General features: G+C 35.7%; 1 protein-coding gene across 1 annotated transcript; it reads right to left on the bottom strand.

Annotated features, from left to right (window-relative positions):
• Positions 1-194: 194 nt before the first annotated feature.
• On the bottom strand, positions 195-21,922 carry LOC105325348 (SCO-spondin). Its single transcript, XM_066078871.1, has 12 exons — positions 21,733-21,922; positions 18,380-18,530; positions 18,070-18,248; positions 17,617-17,761; positions 15,214-15,386; positions 13,305-13,449; positions 12,298-12,494; positions 11,109-11,657; positions 9,239-10,783; positions 1,804-9,150; positions 1,328-1,441; positions 195-562 (listed from the first exon to the last, which is right to left on the bottom strand). The coding sequence occupies exons 1-12, from the start codon at positions 21,800-21,802 to the stop codon at positions 510-512; spliced, it is 10,668 nt and encodes a 3,555-aa protein (XP_065934943.1). The 5' UTR covers positions 21,803-21,922; the 3' UTR covers positions 195-509.
• Between the last annotated feature and the right edge of the window lie 808 nt (positions 21,923-22,730).

The following is a 22,730-nucleotide window of genomic DNA, read 5'->3' as shown; positions in this document are numbered from 1 at the left end:
CTACTCAGAAATCTGACCAGACTCCTTTAAAAAAGTGAAATATATTTATGTACACGTGTTAACATTTATAAAGTGTTCAGTAAGTTTCTCTCAGAAAATAGAAACGGGTGTGTTCTTCCTAAGAAAGAGACTACACAATGATAACTAATGATTTGCTTCCACATGTTATTCCATTTACGGATTGCGATTAAAGGGATAAACACAAAGGGAAGAGGTCTACAAAAGATAAACATTAAAATATCTACAATTACAGGCATTCCTGAATTCACACAGTTATTTCAAAAGACACACAGCATTTCTTTCTAAGAATTCCAAAAAAATATATATACGACCCCCAAGAATGCAAGTATATATCCTTTGCATTTTCTTACTTTTAAAAGATAATATTTGTAGTTCGAACATTGTAGACATGTAGACGTAGATAACGCCAATATAATTCCTCCACGATATTCAGATAAACCCTTCATCACAAAAACACGTTCCCACACCAGTCAGTATCTTCCTAGATATTAACATTCCGACGCACCTTCAGGACATTGTGGAACCTGTTGACCACTATTACCTGTCAATGCAAAAACTTACATTTATAATTTAATTAATCAGATATATAAAATTTCCTCTTTTCTTTCTTAGTTTTTATTATAGCTTAGTAACACGAGATATATTTTTACTAACTGACAGAAGGTTTTAGACAGTGTTGTATGAAACAAAAAATTGGTGCCTTATCACCCTATCACGAATTCCATCAAACTCGCCATAAATTATTCATGGCAAGAAACAAAATATAACGATTAAGATGTAGTTTTGATGTTATATTTTTCCATTTGTTTTTTTTTATAACTCCTAGCTGCGTGTATTAAGAAAACGGTATTGTCAATTTGTAAATTTTTAATCTAAGTAGACTAAGTATGAAATGTACATGTACATGTATTTTTATCGCTCACGTCAAGCAATAGAATGTGTTTCAAATTTCTATAAGTACGTACGCAAGTTTACCACATTTTAAATTGATATACTGTTATTATTATAGTAAAAAATTATAAGTGTATGATATTGTATAACTTGTATTTTAAATTGAGGTTAGTGTTGTCAAATCGGACGATTATAATATCCAGTCGAGAATTAGATTACTTAAATGATTTTCATGTTTCTTATTTATCCCATCTCCGCTGTTCTTTTAAGATATGTCCACGCTTTTGATGTCTACGTTGTCATATTCATATATTTATGTATATGCATTTTGTGGTACATGCATGGCATACGACACAGAAGAATTTTCCTTAAAAATGTTGAAAAAAAGTTCAGATGTTGGACAAATATAACTTACACACAGCTTCATCACTCCCATCTATACAATCTGAAACTCCATCACAGACAAAACCTTTATCGACACACTTCTTTTTGTCATGGCATTCAAACTCCGTGTTTGGATCAGCACAAACTGAAAACGAAAAAGAAAAGAAAAAGATATTATATCGACGTATTCGGCGACACAAATAAATAAACAAATACTCAAGTTGTGAGATTATCAGATGCCGGGTTCATTTGAGTGAAATTCAACACGTCTTGAATTAACATTAGTAAAGACATTAACGACGAAAAAATACTTACACTTAACTTTATCGTTATTAATGTTTTTATATAAGAAATTAATAGCGATCGAAAAAAACCCCCGAATAATTGGAAATCTTTTGTTTATTAAAGCAAGAATATGTATGAGACCTAATGTAGCCATAGACCTGTAGCTAGCTTATAGGCGCAATCTGTTTTTGATCGACGCCAAAATTGAACAAAAATACTCACTTGAACAAGTCTTCGTGTTGCAATCTGTTGTTTCGTCTGCTGGTCCATTGCATAGTTTACCTCCATATTTCGGCGATGGATTTGTACAAGATCTTGTACGCATTTTTGTTCCTCCACCGCACGTGACGGTACATTCCGACCACAAATTCCACTCGCTATATTTACCATCAACTGGACAGCTGTTTGTATTGCAATTTTCAGACTGCTCTGACCCATCGGAACATTCTTTTCCTCCAAATTGAGGAGTTGGATTTGTACAAGTCCGACTTCGCAATCTTGTTCCCCCTCCACATGTTACAGAACAGACTGTCCATGCTCCCCAGTCCGAATATTTTCCATCTATTGGACATTCGTTGGTATTGCACTGAAGAAATTCAGTGGTCTCCCCTTCACAAATTTTACCACCGTACTGAGGAACTGGATTTGAGCATGATCTGTTTCTTTTCTGAATACCTCCACCGCAAGTTGACGAACAAAGTGACCATTCACTCCATAAACTTAAACCCCCATCTATTGGACATGGCAACGGATTACAGTTTGAAGATTCCTGAAACAAACCAGTACAATTTTTCCCGCCAAATGCTGGAAAAGGATCATCACACAGTCTGAGTCTGTTTTTTGTACCCCCTCCACAGCTATGTGAACAAACTGACCATGTTTGCCATTCGCTAAAGACCCCGTCTATTGGACACGGCTGAGTGTTGCATTGTATATAATCTTTATTGTTACCATTGCATTGTCTTCCACCGTATTGTGGAAGTGGATTATTACATTTTCGTAATCTTGATTTAAATCCCCCGCCACATGAATGAGAACACGGTGACCATGTGCTCCAGTCACCATACTGTCCATCGATTGGGCAATGTTGTATACTACAGTTTATAAGTTGTTCGGCATTTCCAGTGCAGTTTTTACCTTCATATAACGGAGATGGGTTTGTACAGGATCGTGTCCGAATTGAGGTTCCACCACCGCAAGATGCAGTGCACGAAGACCACGCACCCCAGAGTGAGAATCCACCATCAATAGGACACTGGTGTGTCTTGCAATATGAGTATTCCGAAAAATGACCGTTACAAAGTTTTCCCCCATGTTGGGGTGTTGGATTGCTACATGATCGATTACGTATATGAACACCTCCTCCGCAACTTTGCGAACACTCTCCCCAGTTGCTCCACTCGGTAAATCCTCCATCAATTGGACACGAAAATTCATTACAACTTAGTGTTTGGGAACTATTTCCCTCACAATATTTACCATTATATGCTGGTGGAGGGGAATTACATAACCTTTTCCTTTCTTTGTTTCCACCACCACAACTTGCAGAACAGACTGACCAAGAACTCCAGGGCCCGAAATCACCATCAACAGGACAGCGAAAAGTGTTGCAAGTATTTGTGTGTGTGAAAGAACCCGAGCAATTATGTCCTCCGTATTGTGGAGATGGATTTGTGCATGTTCGTTTTCTTGTTTTCAACCCACCGCCACATGAAACGGAACAAACAGTCCATAAATTCCATTCACTGAAACCACCATCAATTGGACAGGATACGTTATTGCAAAGTCTAGTTTCCTCAAACAAACCCGTACAGTTATCACCACCATACTGAGGTTCTGGATTTCTACAAAACCGTTTTCTACTTGATGAACCTCCACCGCAAGTGTCTGTACAAGTAGTCCACATACTCCATTCTGAAAATCCGCCATCAACAGGACATGCATTTGTGTTACAACTATCATATTCGGTATTGAGTCCGCTACAAGGCCTTCCGCCATATTCAGGAGGTGGATTACTACAAGTTCTTGTCCGAAACATTGAGCCACCACCGCATGTTGTTGTACATTTCGACCAGTCGCTCCATGAAGAGTATTGCCCATCCACTGGGCATGGAAATACATTACATTCCCTGTTGTCAAAGAAAGGATCGCTACAGTTATACCCACCATATTCAGGTGATGGGTTGTTACATTTACGCTTTCTTGTCTGTGTTCCCCCTCCACAAGTTGTGGAACAACCCTTCCATCTCTCCCAGCTACTAAATCCTCCATGAATAGGGCAAGGTTTTCTCTCACACGACTCATTTTCAAAGAACACTCCACTGCAATTTTGTCCACCGTATTTCGGGGCAGGTGTATCACAAGATCTGTTTTTATATTTTAAACCCAAACCGCATGATGTCGAACACGTTGACCACATACTCCATTCACTGAAACCTCCATCTATAGGACATGGGTTAATTTGACATGTCTTTGTTTCAACAGATCGACCTGAACAATATTTACCGCCATATTTTGGAAGTGGATCTGTACAGTAACGTCGTCGCCGAGCAGAACCCCCCGCACAACTAACAGAGCAAGATGACCATGGCTCCCATTCAGAGAAGCCTCCATCGATAGGACACATCTGAATGTTACAATTTACATAATCAATAAAATAGCCAATGCATGGATTTCCACCATATTGCGGGATAGGATTGTCACATGTTCTATTTCTGATTTTAATTCCACCACCACAACTCCGTGAACATTGTGACCACTCTGTCCATACCGAAAACTCCCCATCAATAGGGCAGTAGTTTTCATTGCATAAACTTGTTTCTTCAAATATACCAGTACAGTTATCACCACCATACTGAGGTTCTGGATTGTTACAAAACCGTTTTCTACTTGATGAACCTCCGCCGCAAGTGTATGTACAAGTAGTCCAGTCATTCCATTCCGAGAATCCGCCATTAACAGGACATGGATTTATATTGCAACTTGCATACTCAGTATTAAGTCCGCTACAAGGCCTTCCACCATATTCTGGAGATGGGTTACTACAAGCTCTAGTGCGAAACATTGAACCACCACCGCATGTTGATGTACAATTCGACCAGTCGCTCCATGTAGAGTATTGCCCATCCACTGGGCATGGAAATACATTACATGTCCTGTTCTCCAAGAAAGGATCGCTACAGTTAAATCCAGCGAATTCAGGTGATGGGTTGTTACATTTACGCTTTCTTGTCTGTGTTCCCCCTCCACAAGTTGTAGAACAATCCTCCCATCTCTCCCAGCTACTAAATCCACCGTGAATAGGGCAAGGCTTTCTCTCACAGGACTCATTTTCAAAAAACAATCCACTGCAATTTTGTCCACCGTATTTTGGGGCAGGTGTGTCGCAAGATCTGTTTCGAGATTTTAAACCCAAACCGCATGATGTCGAACACGTTGACCACATACTCCATTCACTGAAGCCTCCATCTATAGGACATGGATTGATCTGACATGTCTTTGTTTCAACAGATCGACCTGAACAATATTTACCGCCATATTTTGGAAGTGGATCTGTACAGTAACGTCGTCGCCGAGCAGAACCCCCCGCACAACTAACAGAGCAAGATGACCATGGCTCCCATTCAGAGAAGCCTCCATCGATAGGACACATCTGAATGTTACAATTAACATAATCAATAAAAAAGCCAATGCATGGATTTCCACCATATTGCGGGATAGGATTGTCACATGTTCTATTTCTGATTTTAATTCCACCACCACAACTCCGTGAACATTGTGACCACTCTGTCCATACCGAAAACTCCCCATCAATAGGGCAGTAGTTTTCATTGCATAAACTTGTTTCTTCAAATATACCAGTACAGTTATCACCACCATACTGAGGTTCTGGATTGTTACAAAACCGTTTTCTACTTGATGAACCTCCGCCGCATGTGTATGTACAAGTAGTCCAATCATTCCATTCTGAGAATCCGCCATTAACAGGACATGCATTAATGTTGCAACTTGTATATTCAGTATTAAGCCCGCTACAAGGCTTTCCACCATATTCAGGAGGCGGGTTACTACAAGCTCTAGTGCGAAACATTGAGCCACCACCGCATGTTGATGTACATTTCGACCAGTCGCTCCATGAAGAGTATTGCCCATCCACTGGGCATGGAAATACATTACATGTCCTGTTCTCCAAGAAAGGATCGCTACAGTTAAATCCAGCGAATTCAGGTGATGGGTTGTTACATTTACGCTTTCTTCTTTGTGTTCCCCCTCCACAAGTTGTAGAACAATCCTCCCATCTCTCCCAGCTACTAAATCCACCGTGAATAGGGCAAGGCTTTCTCTGACATGACTCATTTTCAAAGAACACTCCACTGCAGTTTTGTCCACCGTATTTTGGGGCAGGTGTGTCACAAGATCTGTTTCGATATTTTAAACCCAAACCGCATGATGTCGAACACGTTGACCACATACTCCATTCACTGAAGCCTCCATCTATAGGACATGGATTGACTTGACAAGTCATCGTTTCAACAAACCGCCCTGAACAAAATTTACCGCCATATTTCGGAACTGGATCTGTACAGTAACGTCGTCGCTGAGCAGAACCTCCCGCACAACTAACTGAGCAAGATGACCATGGCTCCCACTCAGAGAAGCCCCCATTGATAGGACACATTTGAATGTTACAATTAACATAATCAATAAAATGCCCAAAGCATGGGCGTCCACCATGTTTTGGAATAGGATTGTCACATGTTCTATTCCTGATTTTGATTCCGCCACCACAACTTCGTGAACACTGTGACCAGATAGTCCATACCGAAAATTCTCCATGTATTGGACAGGGGAATTTATTGCATTGTCTTAATTCTTCAAAAGAATCAGTACAATTATCACCTCCATATTGAGGTTCTGGATTGTTGCAAAATCGTTTCCTACTTGATGAACCTCCACCACATGTGTCTGTACAAGTTGTCCACCCACTCCATTCTGAAAACCCGCCATCAATAGGACATGCATTTGTGTTACAACTATCATATTCGGTATTAAGTCCGCTACAAGGCCTTCCGCCATATTCAGGAGGTGGATTACTACAAGTTCTTGTCCGAAACATTGAGCCACCACCGCATGTTGTTGTACATTTCGACCAGTTGCTCCATGTAGAGTATTGCCCATCCACTGGGCATGGAAATATATTACATTCCCTGTTCTCTAAGAAAGGATCGCTACAGTTATACCCACCAAATTCAGGTGATGGGTTGTTACATTTACGCTTTCTTGTTTGTGTTCCCCCTCCACATGTTGTGGAACAACCCTTCCATCTCTCCCAGTTACTAAATCCTCCATGAATAGGGCAAGGTTTTCTCTTACATGACTCATTTTCAAAGAACACTCCACTGCAGTTTTGTCCACCGTATTTTGGGGCAGGTGTATCACAAGATCTGTTTTTATATTTTAAACCCAAACCGCATGATGTCGAACACGTTGACCACGTACTCCATTCACTGAAGCCTCCATCTATAGGACATGGGTTAATTTGACATGTCTTTGTTTCAACAGATTGCCCTGAACAATACTTACCGCCATATTCTGGAGATGGATTTGTACAGAAACGTCGTCTTTGAGTAGATCCTCCAGCACAACTTACAGAGCAAGAAGACCACAGGCCCCACTCAGAAAAGCCCCCATCGATAGGGCAAGGCTGAAAGTTACAATTATTAATATCAGTAAAATGGCCGTTGCATGAATTTCCACCAAATTGCGGAATAGGATTGTCACATGTTCTATTTCTGATTTTGCTCCCACCACCACAACTTCGTGTACATTGTGACCACTTTGTCCAATCAGAAAATCCTCCATCAATAGGACAGGAATATTCATTACATTTCACTTCTTCATAGTCCCTTTCTGTGCAATTTCTACCTCCGTTTGATGGAGATGGAGAATCACAATAGCGAATTCTAGATTTTACTCCACCTCCACAGCTATCTGAACAAGGAGTCCAAGACTGCCAATCACTGAATGCTCCATCTATCGGACATGGATGTGTATTGCAATCTCTTGTATTTTTAGATAAACCCCTACAGCTGTGTCCACCAAACTGTGGCTCTGGATTATTACAAAAACGTAGACGCGTTTCTTTCCCTACCCCGCATGTTTCTGTGCACGAGGACCAACTACTCCATTTACCAAAACCCCCGTTTAATGGACATGAATTCTCCATACAAGTCCTCAATTCTTCAAAATTTCCGGAGCAATTTCTTCCACCATACTTAGGTAAAGGACTATTACATTTCCTCACTCGATATGATGCCCCTCCTCCACAACTTACATTGCAATTACTCCACTCAGCCCAAAAAGAAAATTGTCCATTCACAGGACATGGAATTTCATTACAACCTACCGATTCTTTGGATACTCCTAAACAGTCCATACCTCCATGTTTGGGAGATGGATTCGTGCAAGTTCGTTCACGATATTGATTGCCACTTCCACACGTTTTAGAACATTCTGTCCATTCATTCCATTCCGCATATTTTCCATCTAAAGGGCATGAGTTTAAATTGCATTCACTTTCTTCACTATATTTTCCACTGCAGTTTTTGCCTCCAAACATTGGTATAGGCTTTTCACATTGTCTTGATCTTAATTTAGAGCCTCCACCACAAGTCTTACTACATGAAGTCCATGATCCCCATTCACCAAAGTTACCATCAATTGGACATTGATGAAAATTGCAATTTTGGTACTCAACAAAATGACCCGTGCAGGCTTGACCGCCATGTTTAGGATCAAAACATATTCTTTTTCTATTTTGAATACCTCCTCCGCAACTATGCGAACAAGACGACCATTCTTCCCATTCATCAAAGAAACCATCTATTGGACATGGGTAAGATTTGCATATCACTTTTTCCGAAAAATTTCCACTGCAGTTATAACCTCCGAATAATGGCGACGGAGAATTACAAAATCTTTTCCGATTTTTTATTCCTCCACCACAACTAACTGAACAATATGTCCAACTTGTCCAATCACTAAAACCACCATCTATTGGACATTTGTGCGTATTGCATGATATGTTTTCAAAAGATGTCCCTGTGCAATTTGTACCTCCGTATCGAGGCAAAGGATTATTGCATTTCCTAACTCTATTTTTGGAACCAATTCCGCAAGACTTTGTGCAATCTGACCACCCCTCCCATGATCCAAATTGTCCATCAATTGGACAAGGATTGGTTTGGCACAAAATAGATTCCATATGAGCACCCGTACAATTTAATCCCCCAAACTCTGGCATAGGATTATCACAGTCTCGGTATCTAAAGGCCAATCCTCCGCCGCATGATTTGGAGCATATTGACCAAGAACCCCAGTTTGAAAATTTACCATTTACAGGACAGTTTTGAACTTGACAATCAATTCGTTCATTCTGACTACCAGAGCATGTTCTGCCGCCATAAGCTGGTTTTGGATTATTACAAGTCCTCGACCTTTGTTGAAAACCCGGTCCACAAGTTGCACTGCAATCAGTCCATTGTGTCCAATCACTTAATTTCCCATGAACTTAAAAAAAAAATTAAAATGATTTAGACATGTAGATTTGAATAAAAGGATAAACTAAGAACAAGTTATAAATAATGTGTAGATTTACCTGGACAATTATGATTATTACAATCTTGAGATTCGTTCCATAATCCAAAGCAATTAGAGCCACCAAATGCTGGACTAGGGTTTGAGCAAGTTCTCTTTCTTGTTCTTTGACCCCCACCACACGTTTGTGAACACATACTCCAACTCCCCCACTGATCAAATCCACCATGAATTGGACACGGATTCATCTCACAATTGCTACTTTCAATATCTTTGCCAGGGCATCGACGTCCATTATTTCGAGGTAATGGGTTATTGCACAATCTGACTCTATCTCGTTTGCCTCCTCCACATGAGACATTACACGCACTCCAAGAACTCCAAGAATTCCACTCACCATCTATAGGACACAACGAAGTCAAGCATAATTCTGCTTCACTGTTTATACCACTACAGTTCTTACCACTGTATTTCGGAAATGGATTGTTGCAATAACGAGTTCTATTTCTTTCACCCATACCACATGTAACTGAACATGAACTCCAATCACTCCACTGACTAAAGCCACCATCTATTGGACATGGTATTGCATTGCACTCCATTTGCTCTAAATGAGGTCCAGAACAAAGTTGTCCTCCAAATCTAGGTAAAGGGTTATCGCAAGCTCTTTCCCTTTCGCGTTGACCTCCACCACATGAACCTGAACAAGATGTCCATGTTGCCCATAAACTCCATCCTCCGTCTACGGGGCAGAGTTTTATCATGCATTCCTTAGTTTCTGAGTAAGCTCCAGTACAGTTTCTTCCATTGTGCTGTGGAATCGGGTTCGCACATAAGCGCCTTCTAGTCATTGATCCAATTCCACAGGTCTCTGAACAAGCGCTCCAGTCACTCCACATCGCAAATCCACCATCAATAGGACATGGTTCTGCATTACAGGTTACGTTTTCTCTGCTAAAGCCTTCACAGAGACGACCTCCATTTTTAGGTATTGGATTTGTGCAGTCTCTGCTTCGTATTTTATATCCTATATCGCATGAACTAGTACACGCTGTCCATGTTGACCAAAAGCTCCATCCCCCGTCAACGGGACAGAGTTTAATCATGCATTCGTTCGTTTCTTTGTAAGCTGCGATGCAGTTTCTTCCATTGTACTGGGGAATCGGGTTCGTACACGAACGACTCCTTATTCTCGTTCCAATCCCACAAGACTCTGAACATGTGCTCCAGTCACTCCAAATTGTTAGACCACCATCAACAGGACAAGGTTTAAGTTGACAAATTAACTTTTCTATGTTAAGTCCTTCACAGGGAAGTCCTCCATTTTCTGGCATAGGATCTGTACATTCTCTGCTTCGTGTCTGAAATCCGATACTGCATGTAACACTGCAATCTAACCAAGGACTCCAATTACCCCAACTACCGTCCACAGGACAGCCAGCTATTGTGCATGAGACAGTTTCTGAATAAGCCCCAGTACAATTTCTGCCATTACTAGTTGGTACTGGATTTGTACAAGTGCGATGTCTTGTTTTGATCCCACTTCCGCAAGTCTTGCTGCAATGTGTCCACATTGACCACTCGCTGAATCCACCATCTACTGACGCTAAATTTGAAGAGAAAAGTCTTCCTTTTATAATTTTTAAAGATTAATTTTGAAATTCATAACTTCATTTCAAAAGATACACTTTTATGAATGTTTTGTTCTTTGCAACGAAATTAAAAAAAAATCATTGAAAAACTAAGCAGTTACGGGTATCCAATAATATATTTATCTGGAAGTATTTTGTCAATATATCTATAGATAACTTATTTATGACAGTTAACATTTCTAATAGTTTATTTTCACCTCTACCCAATTCCTTAAAAACATGGTCAAATTAAATTATATCTGTAAGTAGAAATAAACATCGCTAAAATACAATACAGACCTTCACATGTCCTGTTTTGTACTGCACTGAGAATTTGCGATAGAGCACTATACGACGAAACTTGGAATACATGGTCTTCGCTTGGAGAAGAAGCCATTAAGTTTAGCTCTTCTTGTTTAGGTCCACTTCCAACTCCAATTGAAAAGATGCGCACTCCATGCCTGCGCAATAGAGCAGCTTCTTCTTTTGTTTGTTCAGGGTTAGTTGACTCTCCATCCGTGAAGAGAATAACAATATTTGCAGCATTAGCCCTTTTGTTGTTAAATATTGACAACCTAGCGTGTTTCAGCACCCTGCCTGTTTGCGTTGATCCTCCAGATGTATACGGAATACGATCAATGTTGTTCAATATAACAGGAAGCCTACTAATCTCGAGGAATCCAAATCTTTCTGTGACGTTACTGCTGTACGTTAATACAGCAAATCGAAATAACTTAGAATTTAGACCTTGAATAACGTCTTTCACAAACATTTTTGTCACATTAAAGTGGTTTCTTCCTACACTTCCACTGTCATCGATGATAATAAGAATATCTGCAGCACCACAATCTAAAATACCGACATACAAACTAATCAGAACCGGGTCTAAAAACTTCTGACATTATTCCTTCCTATAAGAGTTGTTTGATATATATATATATATATATATATATATATATATATATATATATATATATATATATATATATATATATATATATATATATATATATATATATATATATGGAACAATTTAGGGTACCGTTATTCACCAGGTATGCAAAATAAGTTTACATAAGATAAGAGATCCATGGAACACATTGTTCACTCGTACACGGATAGCATCACAAATATCACTTACCCAAACAACTATATTTTCAGCATTAAACACACATTTAATCCAATATTCAACTTAACATGACATTATGCTAATATATCTTAATCTTGATCTGAATGGTTTTATTTGTAATTATTACAAATAGCTCCATATTTTTAGAGTAATAATGTATACTAGCAATCCTCACTAGCTTTGACCTTACAAAAGACACTTAAGTTGATATTGACCTATGAAGTGGCTTTCAAAAGGAGAAAAATATTATTTTTTTTCGGACCGACAGGCGAAAGACAGACACAAAAAGAAACGATTTGAAAATTTGGCTCAGATTTGCTAGAACGGGGTTATTACCATTGACTATAATTAAATGTTTACCTCTTAGTATGCCAGCACTTTGAACCCCCTTACATGTTACTCCGGCGTCCTCGTGGTGCCCACAATCGGCACTTAGCAAACCTGCGTGTAAACACTGCAAGATGGACCTCTCTGTACCGATACAATTAACTTCATCGAGCAGAATGTTACCAACTCCTGACTGGAAATATCCTCCTGTCCTCGCAACAGCGCCTCCTCTAAAAATAAATGAAGTCCCAATGCAATAAGCATTTCAGAATACAGATAATATTATATTGTGTGTGACATAGTTTTTGGTCATATTAACCAATGAAATCTGATGCTTTATTAGGTATATAATTAATACTCTATGAATAATGATAAATAATGTACTAGGCAACACTTCATTTACAGCAAGCCTTTGAACATGATTTCCCCATTTTTAAAATTAAAAGATATCAATGCTAATTCGATAATTTATAATTATGGTTTAAATTCGTCTCTCATTCGTATCCCATTAATATACCAATACTTTGACACACCTAAGTCATGAAACTTTTGATCAAGAAGACAAAAAATAGCTAAGCCTGATCTCAGATTTCATTTATTACTAGTAAATAAAATATTGCTAAAACAATGAAATCTTACGACCTAGGCGTATATTACTTTTTTTATTGTCAAGGTGGAAAAAGGGAATTTTTATTATTTTAAATAGTATATATAAAGTTAAGACGTGTAGAATGAGCATTTTCTGTATTTTTTAATGACTTGTACAACTAATGTTTAATCTAAAAGGGTTCGATGGTCGTGGTCATTTTAGACTGTACATTTGTATTAAACTTCTTTAAAAGGAGAGCTCTATATAAAAATATAGGAAAAATGCCGAAATTTATGATGTGAAATATATTGATTTTTCTTTACTAAATAATACGTTAAAGCTAAATACATAATTTAAAAAGAAAAAATTTGAAATCTCAGCTGGCTAATGTGTTGATCACCCATCCTCCTTAAAGCTAATAACAAATGAATTGGAATTAAATGATACTGACCTTAGGAATCCCAGCATGAAGCATACGACTGCGGCATCAGTATTGTCCCAGGAATCGTCACAGACTGTGCCCCAGGAGCCACTGCTATGAATTTCCACTCGACCCTCCAGAGGTGAAGATCCGCCGACCAAACGCACACTCCCTTCTTAACACCAAATAGTTGAACATTTTTGTATTAAAATTTAATTCGGTTAATACATCTTGTACAAAACCCCTTTTTAAAACATTATTTCTTTTCAGTTGTATGGTATATTTAAACATAATTTTTAAGGATAGAATTACATTACTAGTAATCCATTTCAGTCGCAAAGATATCATTTCTTAAACAGGATGTCAATTTTTAACAGATTAACCAGTTACTCTGTTGAAACAAAGGTATCCGGTTACGAATTCCGTAATGATATGAAATAAAATAATTTATATTTTAACGCCATTTCATGATTTTTGTTTTAATTTTTTTTTTAGGCAATTTAAGTTGAAAACAGGGAAGGTCCAGGGGCTGAGATAAAGAAGGGAATTTTGTTAAGAGGGCTAGATGTTTGTGGCATTTTTAAAGCACATCTCCTCAAGAAAAAAACCCTCTATCAATATATGAGAAAAATAAAATTTTTACGTAAAATATATGGATTTTTTTTTATTCTGATGATTGTTTATTGCTAAACAAATCATAGCTAATGATTTGAAGTAGATCGGATCGTTTATTTGTTGATAACAAGCCTCTTTTATATGTATGTTTTAAATCATAATTACTGTAAAGAGGCAACTTTTAGGCTTTATTTTCTCATTTTTAATAGAAAAAGAGGCTTGTATAAATATAAGGGAAAACATTCTTTTATAGTAAATTTATAAGGACTTTTCCGTTTCTGAATAAAATGGTAAGATTAAAAAACATCCATAAAATTTTAAGGTATGCTTGAAGGTTAAATTATTAAATATCCAACCCCCTGTTTAACCTTTTTAAAAAATCATTGGCAATTAAAAATAAAATCTCTTTAAATAACGTTTATTATTATGACTGTGCCTTACATAAAATCTTTTTAGTCTTCTTATGTCGTGGTGAATGATTTTTTTTCATTCCAGAGAACATAAGTTAATTAAAAAGCAAATGCATATTGGGCGTATGCTTGTAACAACAACCTGAAGAGATAATATTTCAGACGAAAGAAGTAACACTTGACTCATAAGGAGAGGGCTCAAATAGGCAGATTGCCTGCTGCCCAATCCTATTTTGTAATATTTTTTACATACTAAAATATTGTTTAAAAAAAAATAAGGCCTAGATGGTCGTGTCCGTTTCGAACTTTATCAATCTTCTTTTTTAAAAAAGAGCTCTATATAATGATAAAGGTAACATTTTCAAATTCAAAATGACAAAAGATAGAATTTTAGTTTACTTATTGATAGTTTTAAGTAAACAAATCATATCTAAAAAATTAAAGGACAATCAGATTTGTAATTTGCTGACAACCCAGCCCTTCTTAAAACACTGGGTCCAATCAGGAACAACGGGCGATGGAACTTGTCATAGGCAAAGTGAAATCAATCTTTGTTGATCACTTTTAATTTGATAAATTAAAATTAATACTTCGTCTCTAAAGCCATTTCACGACTGTTTGTATGTTTTCCTAATTTTTTTTCATGAATAAATAAAAAAAAACGAATTCCTTTTATCATCCTAATTAACACATAAACAGAATATTCCAATATCCTTATAGTGATTTTTGTTATAGTAAACTAAAAAAAAGAATGTTTTTGATACGAGTAACCGGTAAATCGGTCAAAACGAGTTACAATGAACCGATTGGCAATTTTGCAGTCAATTGACATCCCTATTTAGATGTTTAAAATAATTTTTTTGTTGCATGTATTAAAAAAACCCGCAACTATTATACAATCAAAAACTATGTACCCAATGAGCATGTAACTCCTGCATCCTCGGAATGACCGCAATTATGTCTTCCTATGGGTGACTTTTTACAGTCAAAAAGATCTCTTTCTGTTCCTTCACATAAAACGTCATCCATCCAAATTTGACCTGTCCCTTGGCCGAAAGATGCCGATAAATTTGGAATGGCGTTTTCTCTGTTAAAAATTGACAAGCAATATATATCGGATATTTTGTTTCTTGCAAATTTAAACAAGAGGGCCACAATACCTCTTCACTTAACTTTTCAACAGTGTCTATTTTTAGTTTGACCCCCTAATAGCTTGCATTTGCGAGTAACACATTATATCAAGTACAATCTACATACAAAGTCATGCATAAACACTATAAAAGTGTCTTTTTATAATTAACAATTTTTAATTGTCAATGAGTCATTGAGTAATTACATTGACAATTAAAAATTGTTAATTAGTAAAAGACAAAAGTATCGATCATCACAGAATATTTTTGCAATGCTTGCTATCTGCATACAATCATCAACCGACAGAAAGGTAACGAAAGTCTTTATTTTAATCTTTCTTGTTAATTACAGCTTTATACTGAGTATTTCAGAGTGCATCCAAAGACATGGGCCTTCGGCCCTTGGGCTGATATATGGTCTTTGGCTGATACAGGCTGTGATATGGAAAAGGGTAAATATTTTGGCAACATCATAAAAGGACGTTCATACAACTTAATATAATTTGTACAAATTTGCCAGGCTTCTTTCCTCATAACGTTTCCTTTATCTCTCTCTAGCGCACATGTACATGTCCAAACTAACGTAAATGTCTACAGATATGCAATATTTCTCTTTACATAAAAGGGACATAGTCACGATATTCCCCCTCTTTTAATTTTTACAGTGCTTCAGTTAAACATTTTAATAGGCAACAAAAATTTGAGGGTCATTCGTTGAGTCATAAGCGAGTTACAGAACTTACAATTCTTTGCTATGTAAACGAAGCATTCGTTTACATTTTAAATGTTGAAGAGAAAATAACAATTTTAGACCTAAGTTGAATGTGATAAAGGATAGACATTGTTTATTAATGCTTAAAATGAATGAAAAGATAGAAAAATCAGCTTTAAAAGATTTTTAATTTGCTGGTATATTGAACCTATGTAAACAAAAACAGAACAAGGGCCTTGTTTACATGACAAAGAATTGTGAGCTATGTATCTGTGTTTGCTTATAATTTAACGACTGACCCACAAATTTCATTTGATCATTAGAAGTGCATTCGTAAAGCATTGTAAATTATAAAAACAGAAAAATAGAATTCGACCAAAATTATGACCATGCCCTTTTAAACTACCCAATGGCAAGTACTTTATGAATACCAAAAAATAATCTGTCGCATTTGGCGCAAGATTATCTTATGTACAGCTCATCATACTGACAAAAGGTATGTCTGAATTCCAAAAATGCAAACGTTTGATACGGCATAATTATGTGGCTTAAAAAATATATTTAAAAAATTACAGCTACCTACATTTTTATACATATCAGTCATTCATTTGTAAAAATTGAAAAAAAAGAGATAAGGATGCTAGAATCAAGGTGTAACATTGGTATAAGGATGGACATATATGTACTAACAGGGTACTCCTTAAATTTGCTGTAGTGTTGCTTTCAAATCGTTATTTTTATGTACATATTCTAAATCATTGATATAAAATATGCAAAATTGTTTTTTCCACAAATTTAAAAATTATATATATTACAATGTAATAAATATGAAATTAATTCTTAAATAAAAGAAAAAGAGAATAGAGAAATATATATATGATATTAGCCAAATTTGGCCCCCATAATTTGCTATTTTTTAAATGATTCATGTACATTAATTCTTTGTGTTATTTTATAAAAGAGTTGACATGAAATATGTTTTTCACCTATTTATTTAATTTATATGCACTCACTGGCAGTATATGACGTAAGAAGTGACGCTATTTTTATAATTCAATTAAAATCAAAAATTGACATTTTTCTTATTTTTTTTCGAATGGGAAATATAGAGCGACTCTTTGAACAAGAACGAACTTGTTGTCACTTATAAGTATTTGAAAGATACATCTTTGGTGAAAATATTTTGTTTGTTCAAGCAGTCGCTCAACGTTTCCTTAAAAAAAACTGCTTCAAACCAAGCTGTTTTATGCTAAAAATGAGAAAATGGCTGGAAAAGGTAAACTTTTTGATGTCATATTTTTTAATTGTGGGCACTAATAATCAAAATGAAAATTATGAAAAAACATCAAATGTACATTTGTACAAATTAAATAAAGAATTACAGTAAAATGACAATGTTCATTTTAGGGGGCCATTTTAGGCTCAAACCATATATAGTCATTTAAAAGATTAAAAAAAATGAAAAGTAAAGCCACCTTGAATATCCCAGCATGAAGCAGACGACAGACGCGTCCCTTGTATCCCATGAGTCATCACACACAGTACCCCACTGATTGTTATAATAAACCTCCACTCTCCCTTCCATCGGATTACCTCCGCCAGCCAGTCTTATATTAGATGCTTCAATAAAATATAAACGTTTGAAAAATTAACAATTAACTTGAGATGATTTAATCAACATTTCGAGTACTTCTTTTTTAGTTTTCAATACCTTTCAATAATATTTTTTTCATGCTTACTTCAACAAACATGCAGGCTATGTTATTTTAGGTTTTTTTGTCGCAGTTTGAATTTTTGAAGACCGAATTTTCTACCTTTTATAAAAATGTTAACATCAGTTAAATATTTATTTTCTCAGTTATGTTTTAAAGAAATATAAGATATAATAGCATAATGTACAGCCAAGATGACTGGGAAAAATTTCATACCCGCAGAAATGGCACACACCACTCCCGCGTCTTCCGAATGACCACAGTTGTGGCTACCCAAAGCACTCTGTTGACAAGAAAATAAATCGATGTCAGCATCCCTACAGCGGAGTTCGTCCATCCAAATTCTGCCAGTTCCTTGGCCAAAAAATGCTCGCTGTTTTGCCTTAGCATTCATTCTTAGAAAAACGATTACAGAGAGAATGGTTAATAATAGATAAAACTTACACTATCATAACAATCATAATCCGCATTCTTTATATGACTAAGAATATAAAAAGTTACGCGACTTAGCGACTAAGGTACTTACTTGGTGAAACCCAGCATTGAGCAGATGACAGCTGCATCTTTGTCATCGAAATTATCATCGCAAACTGTACCCCATTCTCTATTGTAAAACACCTCTACCCGACCTTCCGTCGCGGAATTTCCGCCTACTAGTCGAACTTTGTTTGATTGGGCTTAAATGGAAAAATAAAAATTAGAATAAAAAATGCTTCAAAATCATATACATTTACTTCATTTTTGAACTCATGACGCGTCAAAGCAATGACTATTTTTGTTCTGAGATCTATCTTGGCTAGGCGAGGGTCAAATTTGTTATTAGATATCTCTCGAAGAGAAGAGTGACAGTCGGAATAGATGCCTGAGACCCTGCATTTCAAACTTTACTATTGAATTTACTATAATATCGCATTTTTCTTAAGCATACAATGTATGATTGGTCGATTGCTGTCTCGTGACCGTGCTATAAATTCTGGTTCAGACCTTACTATACTAAAGATAGAAAAATAAACCTTACTAAACTAAAAATAGATTTTCATGACAAAACACTGGTTTTGGCACGTGCAATTTTGTAACGTCATACTAGCGAAATCAACACCTATATATTATGTACACAATATTTTTCTATCATACGCTTGAAGAGAATTAATGACAAGAATTAGTTTTTGATTTATTATAATAAAACAGTTATAGCCTTTTGATATCGGTCAATAACTAAATATACTTTTTGCAAAAGGTGTTCATGTTGAGAAAAACCCATAAAAATCATACAGTTGTCTGAAATAAAAATGAAATAAAATCATTTATTACAACTTTATTAAGCATGCAAAGATTTAAACTTGTAATATGTTTGAAACACAGTCTATGTGCCTTGTTTTACATTTACAAAACAATATTAAGATAAGGATTTGATATCAACGTGAAAACATGCAAATATATCTAAAAATCAGAATTTTTTTCACTTTGATTTTCCAATAATTTTACCTCCAAAGCCTCTTCCTAAAGTATGAAAACATTGTCCCCATGTTTTATTATTTCAATTAAATCATGATGAAATATACAAATAGTACTGGATTTAAAAAATTGACTTTCGAAAAGCTTTTATTTCATATCAAATTGTTACTATTGAGAAAACGTTCATTTTTAAGTGCAAAGGTCACTAAATAAATCATGTGGCAGTATACATGCTTTTTTCTTATTAATCGGTACTTTCAATCTAGTCGTTGTGCATGATTAAAAACAATATTTGATGTAATTATTCCGCCTACTAAAATTACTGGCAACACATGTCAACTCACCAATAACTGTATTTTGGGTCAAAAATCAAAAAGGTCAAATTAAACTCCTAAACTGAGGGGTATGTATTCTGATTCCCTTTTTTCTTTGTATATTTAAGTATGTGTTGGTAACAGGTTTCATTGATATACTTTTGAATAAATTATTGAAATAACTACATTGAAGAGTGAAATACTTTGAACATCAGCAAAGCATTTGTACTGCGAGGATCACGTACTTGCAGTGACCTTCAGCTGCGTATATTTTGTTTGTACATAAAAATGCATGTGATGTACCAGTAATGGTATTTAGTTTAAAAAGTAGTCTCAAATTATATCTGAATCTAGATCACGTCGTACTTCAATCACCAAAAGTGACAGTAGATCTACACTGGCTACGATTTTACACACAGTAGTTGAAACGTTACAATGCAAATACAATGTACTACTAGTATGTTACAGCACCGGAAATGACATCAAATATTGTAATCGTTTCCTGCTAACCTTCCATTTTCAATTTATTCCTGTTTCTTACTTTCCGTCTTTTTAATAATCTCCATTGTGATTCAAGCTCAAGAAAATTTGTACAAGCTGTTAATGTATCAAATTCCTTTTTATTATCCTTCATTTTTTTCAGTTTATAATCTATATTTAAGACGGTCAACAACATGACATGATAAGCTGCAATTTGGTAAATTGTTCTTCTTATTTGTATTGACGCCCTTTACCAAGTTGATGTTTTTTAACGGGTGTTATTTTACGTTTTAACCATAAGAATGTTTGAACAACAACATTTTGTTACTTTCTGTAGCATCAGTTGCAGAAAACAATGACGTCATGACCCACATATATTGAACTAGTACAACACAAACGTTGTTCTCGATTTTTTGCGTGTGCACTACAGTATGAACGTTGGACGATTTTGTTCAATTATTTTTTTTCTAAAAAAGGTTTAAAAAAGACATTTGATTAAAACAAGCTTGCATGTGGACTAGACGATACTGAACAAACGTCATCTAGGGATACAGCAATTAGAGGTATGTCTATAACGGATCCTAATCTAGTCGTCACAGATTTACGCTACTTAAAATTGTTCAGTCCAGGCTCCTTGACATAGAAACTACAACTTATAAGCACTTAAAATGGATGTCTCGAGAGTAGGCCAATGACATAATTTTGTTCATAACATACAACCATCATTAGTTTATGACTATAAGATAGACATAATATTGTAAAATCAATCAACAATTTGGAAATGTGTCTTTTTACAAAGTACAGGCAAAGCAATGATGCTTATATATTTTATTGGTTAACCATTCATTTAGACTCACCCACTCTCAGTCACTGGTATTTTGAAAAGTGTTTTTCGTTGAAAGGAATGCAGAGAATAAAGTGTTTTATTTAAGGAATGATGAATCATTCTCTGAGTATTATGAGGTGATAATTTTGGTCGGGGCATGGTCAAATCAAATAAAGCACGATGGGATTTATGATAAATTTGATCTAACCTCGACTGAAAGCATCATGTCATAATATTCAAAGAATGATTTCTTATTTCTTATATTTATACGATTTTTAGCAATTGTACGATTAAATATTGGAATATTAACATATTTATGCGATTTTCATTTCTTTTAATTAAGCAAGCCCTTCTTGCGCCTCAATAATATGTTATTTGACATGATTGGAATATACATAACGAAATCGATTTGTAGTGTTATCACATACAAAGACACTGAAAAATGTAGATGCATGTACTAGTATATATCAAAGTTCTAATTTTGAAATTGTTTAATATGGCAGTTACTCTCCAACTGCCTCCTTTTCAAAGACTTAATTTTCAACCTTATATTTGCTTTACAAATTAAGTTGAAAATCAAAATCAAACACAATCAAACAGGAAAAATATATACTGTATCAGTGTTTAAATGCTTGTGTGTCAATCAAATGTGTGTGTGTGTGTGTGTGTGAGAGAGAGAGAGAGAGAGAGAGAGAGAGAGAGAGAGAGAGAGAGAGAGAGAGAGAGAGAGAGAGAGAGATTTTCGGCTCAAGATCATAGAAATCTATAAAATAATAAAAATTCTCCGCGCACGTCATTACTTACCGTCGCAAAATGCATCGTGTGATAATAAAACCAGACAGATAAACAGTGTGGCACGATAAAATGTTTCCATTTCTTAGATGTCTTTTGTTTTCCCATGAGTTATACTTCATCCATGCAATTGAATAAACATGTTTAGAAATTAACTGATAATGGAGAAAATGCTTGCGAAAGGCGACACGAAAGGAAGTGAAAACTTAAAAGAGGGCTCTTGTATTTATTTAACACATGGTGTTGGTTAACTTGCAGTAGCTTGCTACTTAGAAAGACATCTGTTGATGCAAAACCTTTCTTTCTCAATAATAGGTAACTCAAGGCGTTGAGATAGTCATACTTCCTTAAATAATATATATTGTAATGATTACAATTTCAGTTCGTAAAGATTTCGTTACAGAATTCCATGCCGAAATTGAGTCGAAAAATGTGTGAGTGAGTCGCTGCTTTCATCAATCCCCCTAAAATTTTTGTTAGAAAATAAAACTTCGTAATAACGTGTATGTATATGTACTTTTCATTGAATGGTACTTTTGATCCAATTTGGACTTGTCGGAATACCACCAGTTTTACAATTGTTTGACAGTATGTTTTCTTTGTCATTTCAGAGGATCCAACTTACATGTAGAAAAGGTATGTTTGAAAGCTGTTATTATGTTATTATAAATGTATTTTTCGTATACACAGGTAGATGTATTCTTTACGAAATGATAATAGATCCATATTGCATTGCTAAGCAGAAAATGACAAAGAAAAATCAAAGAGAAAAATCAGAGAGTACAACCTTTACGTATTTAATATCATAATCAATTTGTAATAAAGTACTGGCCATTACTGAGGTAAAGATGATAAAATAAGAATCGTTGAAACCAAGCTGGTGCGAAATTTTATTAGTATCAAAACTCGAAAGAAATCACCGGACTGTGTTTTTTTTATTTCACTTTAACACGATACTTCTGCGTTTCAAAGTATTTAGTGTGGAACTATTGTAAGTGTGTACCAATTTA

This window comes from Magallana gigas, chromosome 3, assembly GCF_963853765.1.
Source record: "Magallana gigas chromosome 3, xbMagGiga1.1, whole genome shotgun sequence".
In the NCBI taxonomy this organism is placed as follows: Eukaryota; Metazoa; Mollusca; class Bivalvia; order Ostreida; family Ostreidae; genus Magallana; species Magallana gigas.
Note: the sequence above shows the minus strand (reverse complement) of the source record. Positions and strands in the feature narration are given on the sequence as shown.

Excerpts from the sequence above, each read along its gene's own strand:
- LOC105325348 (XM_066078871.1), bottom strand. The coding sequence starts at position 21,802 with ATGGAAACATTTTATCGTGCCACACTGTTTATCTGTCTGGTTTTATTA. Across the intron at positions 18,531-21,732 it reads ACACGATGCATTTTGCGACG|CCCAATCAAACAAAGTTCGA; the intron begins GTAAGTAATGAC and ends TTTCCATTTAAG. Across the intron at positions 18,249-18,379 it reads TCAATGCTGGGTTTCACCAA|AATGAATGCTAAGGCAAAAC; the intron begins GTAAGTACCTTA and ends CGTTTTTCTAAG.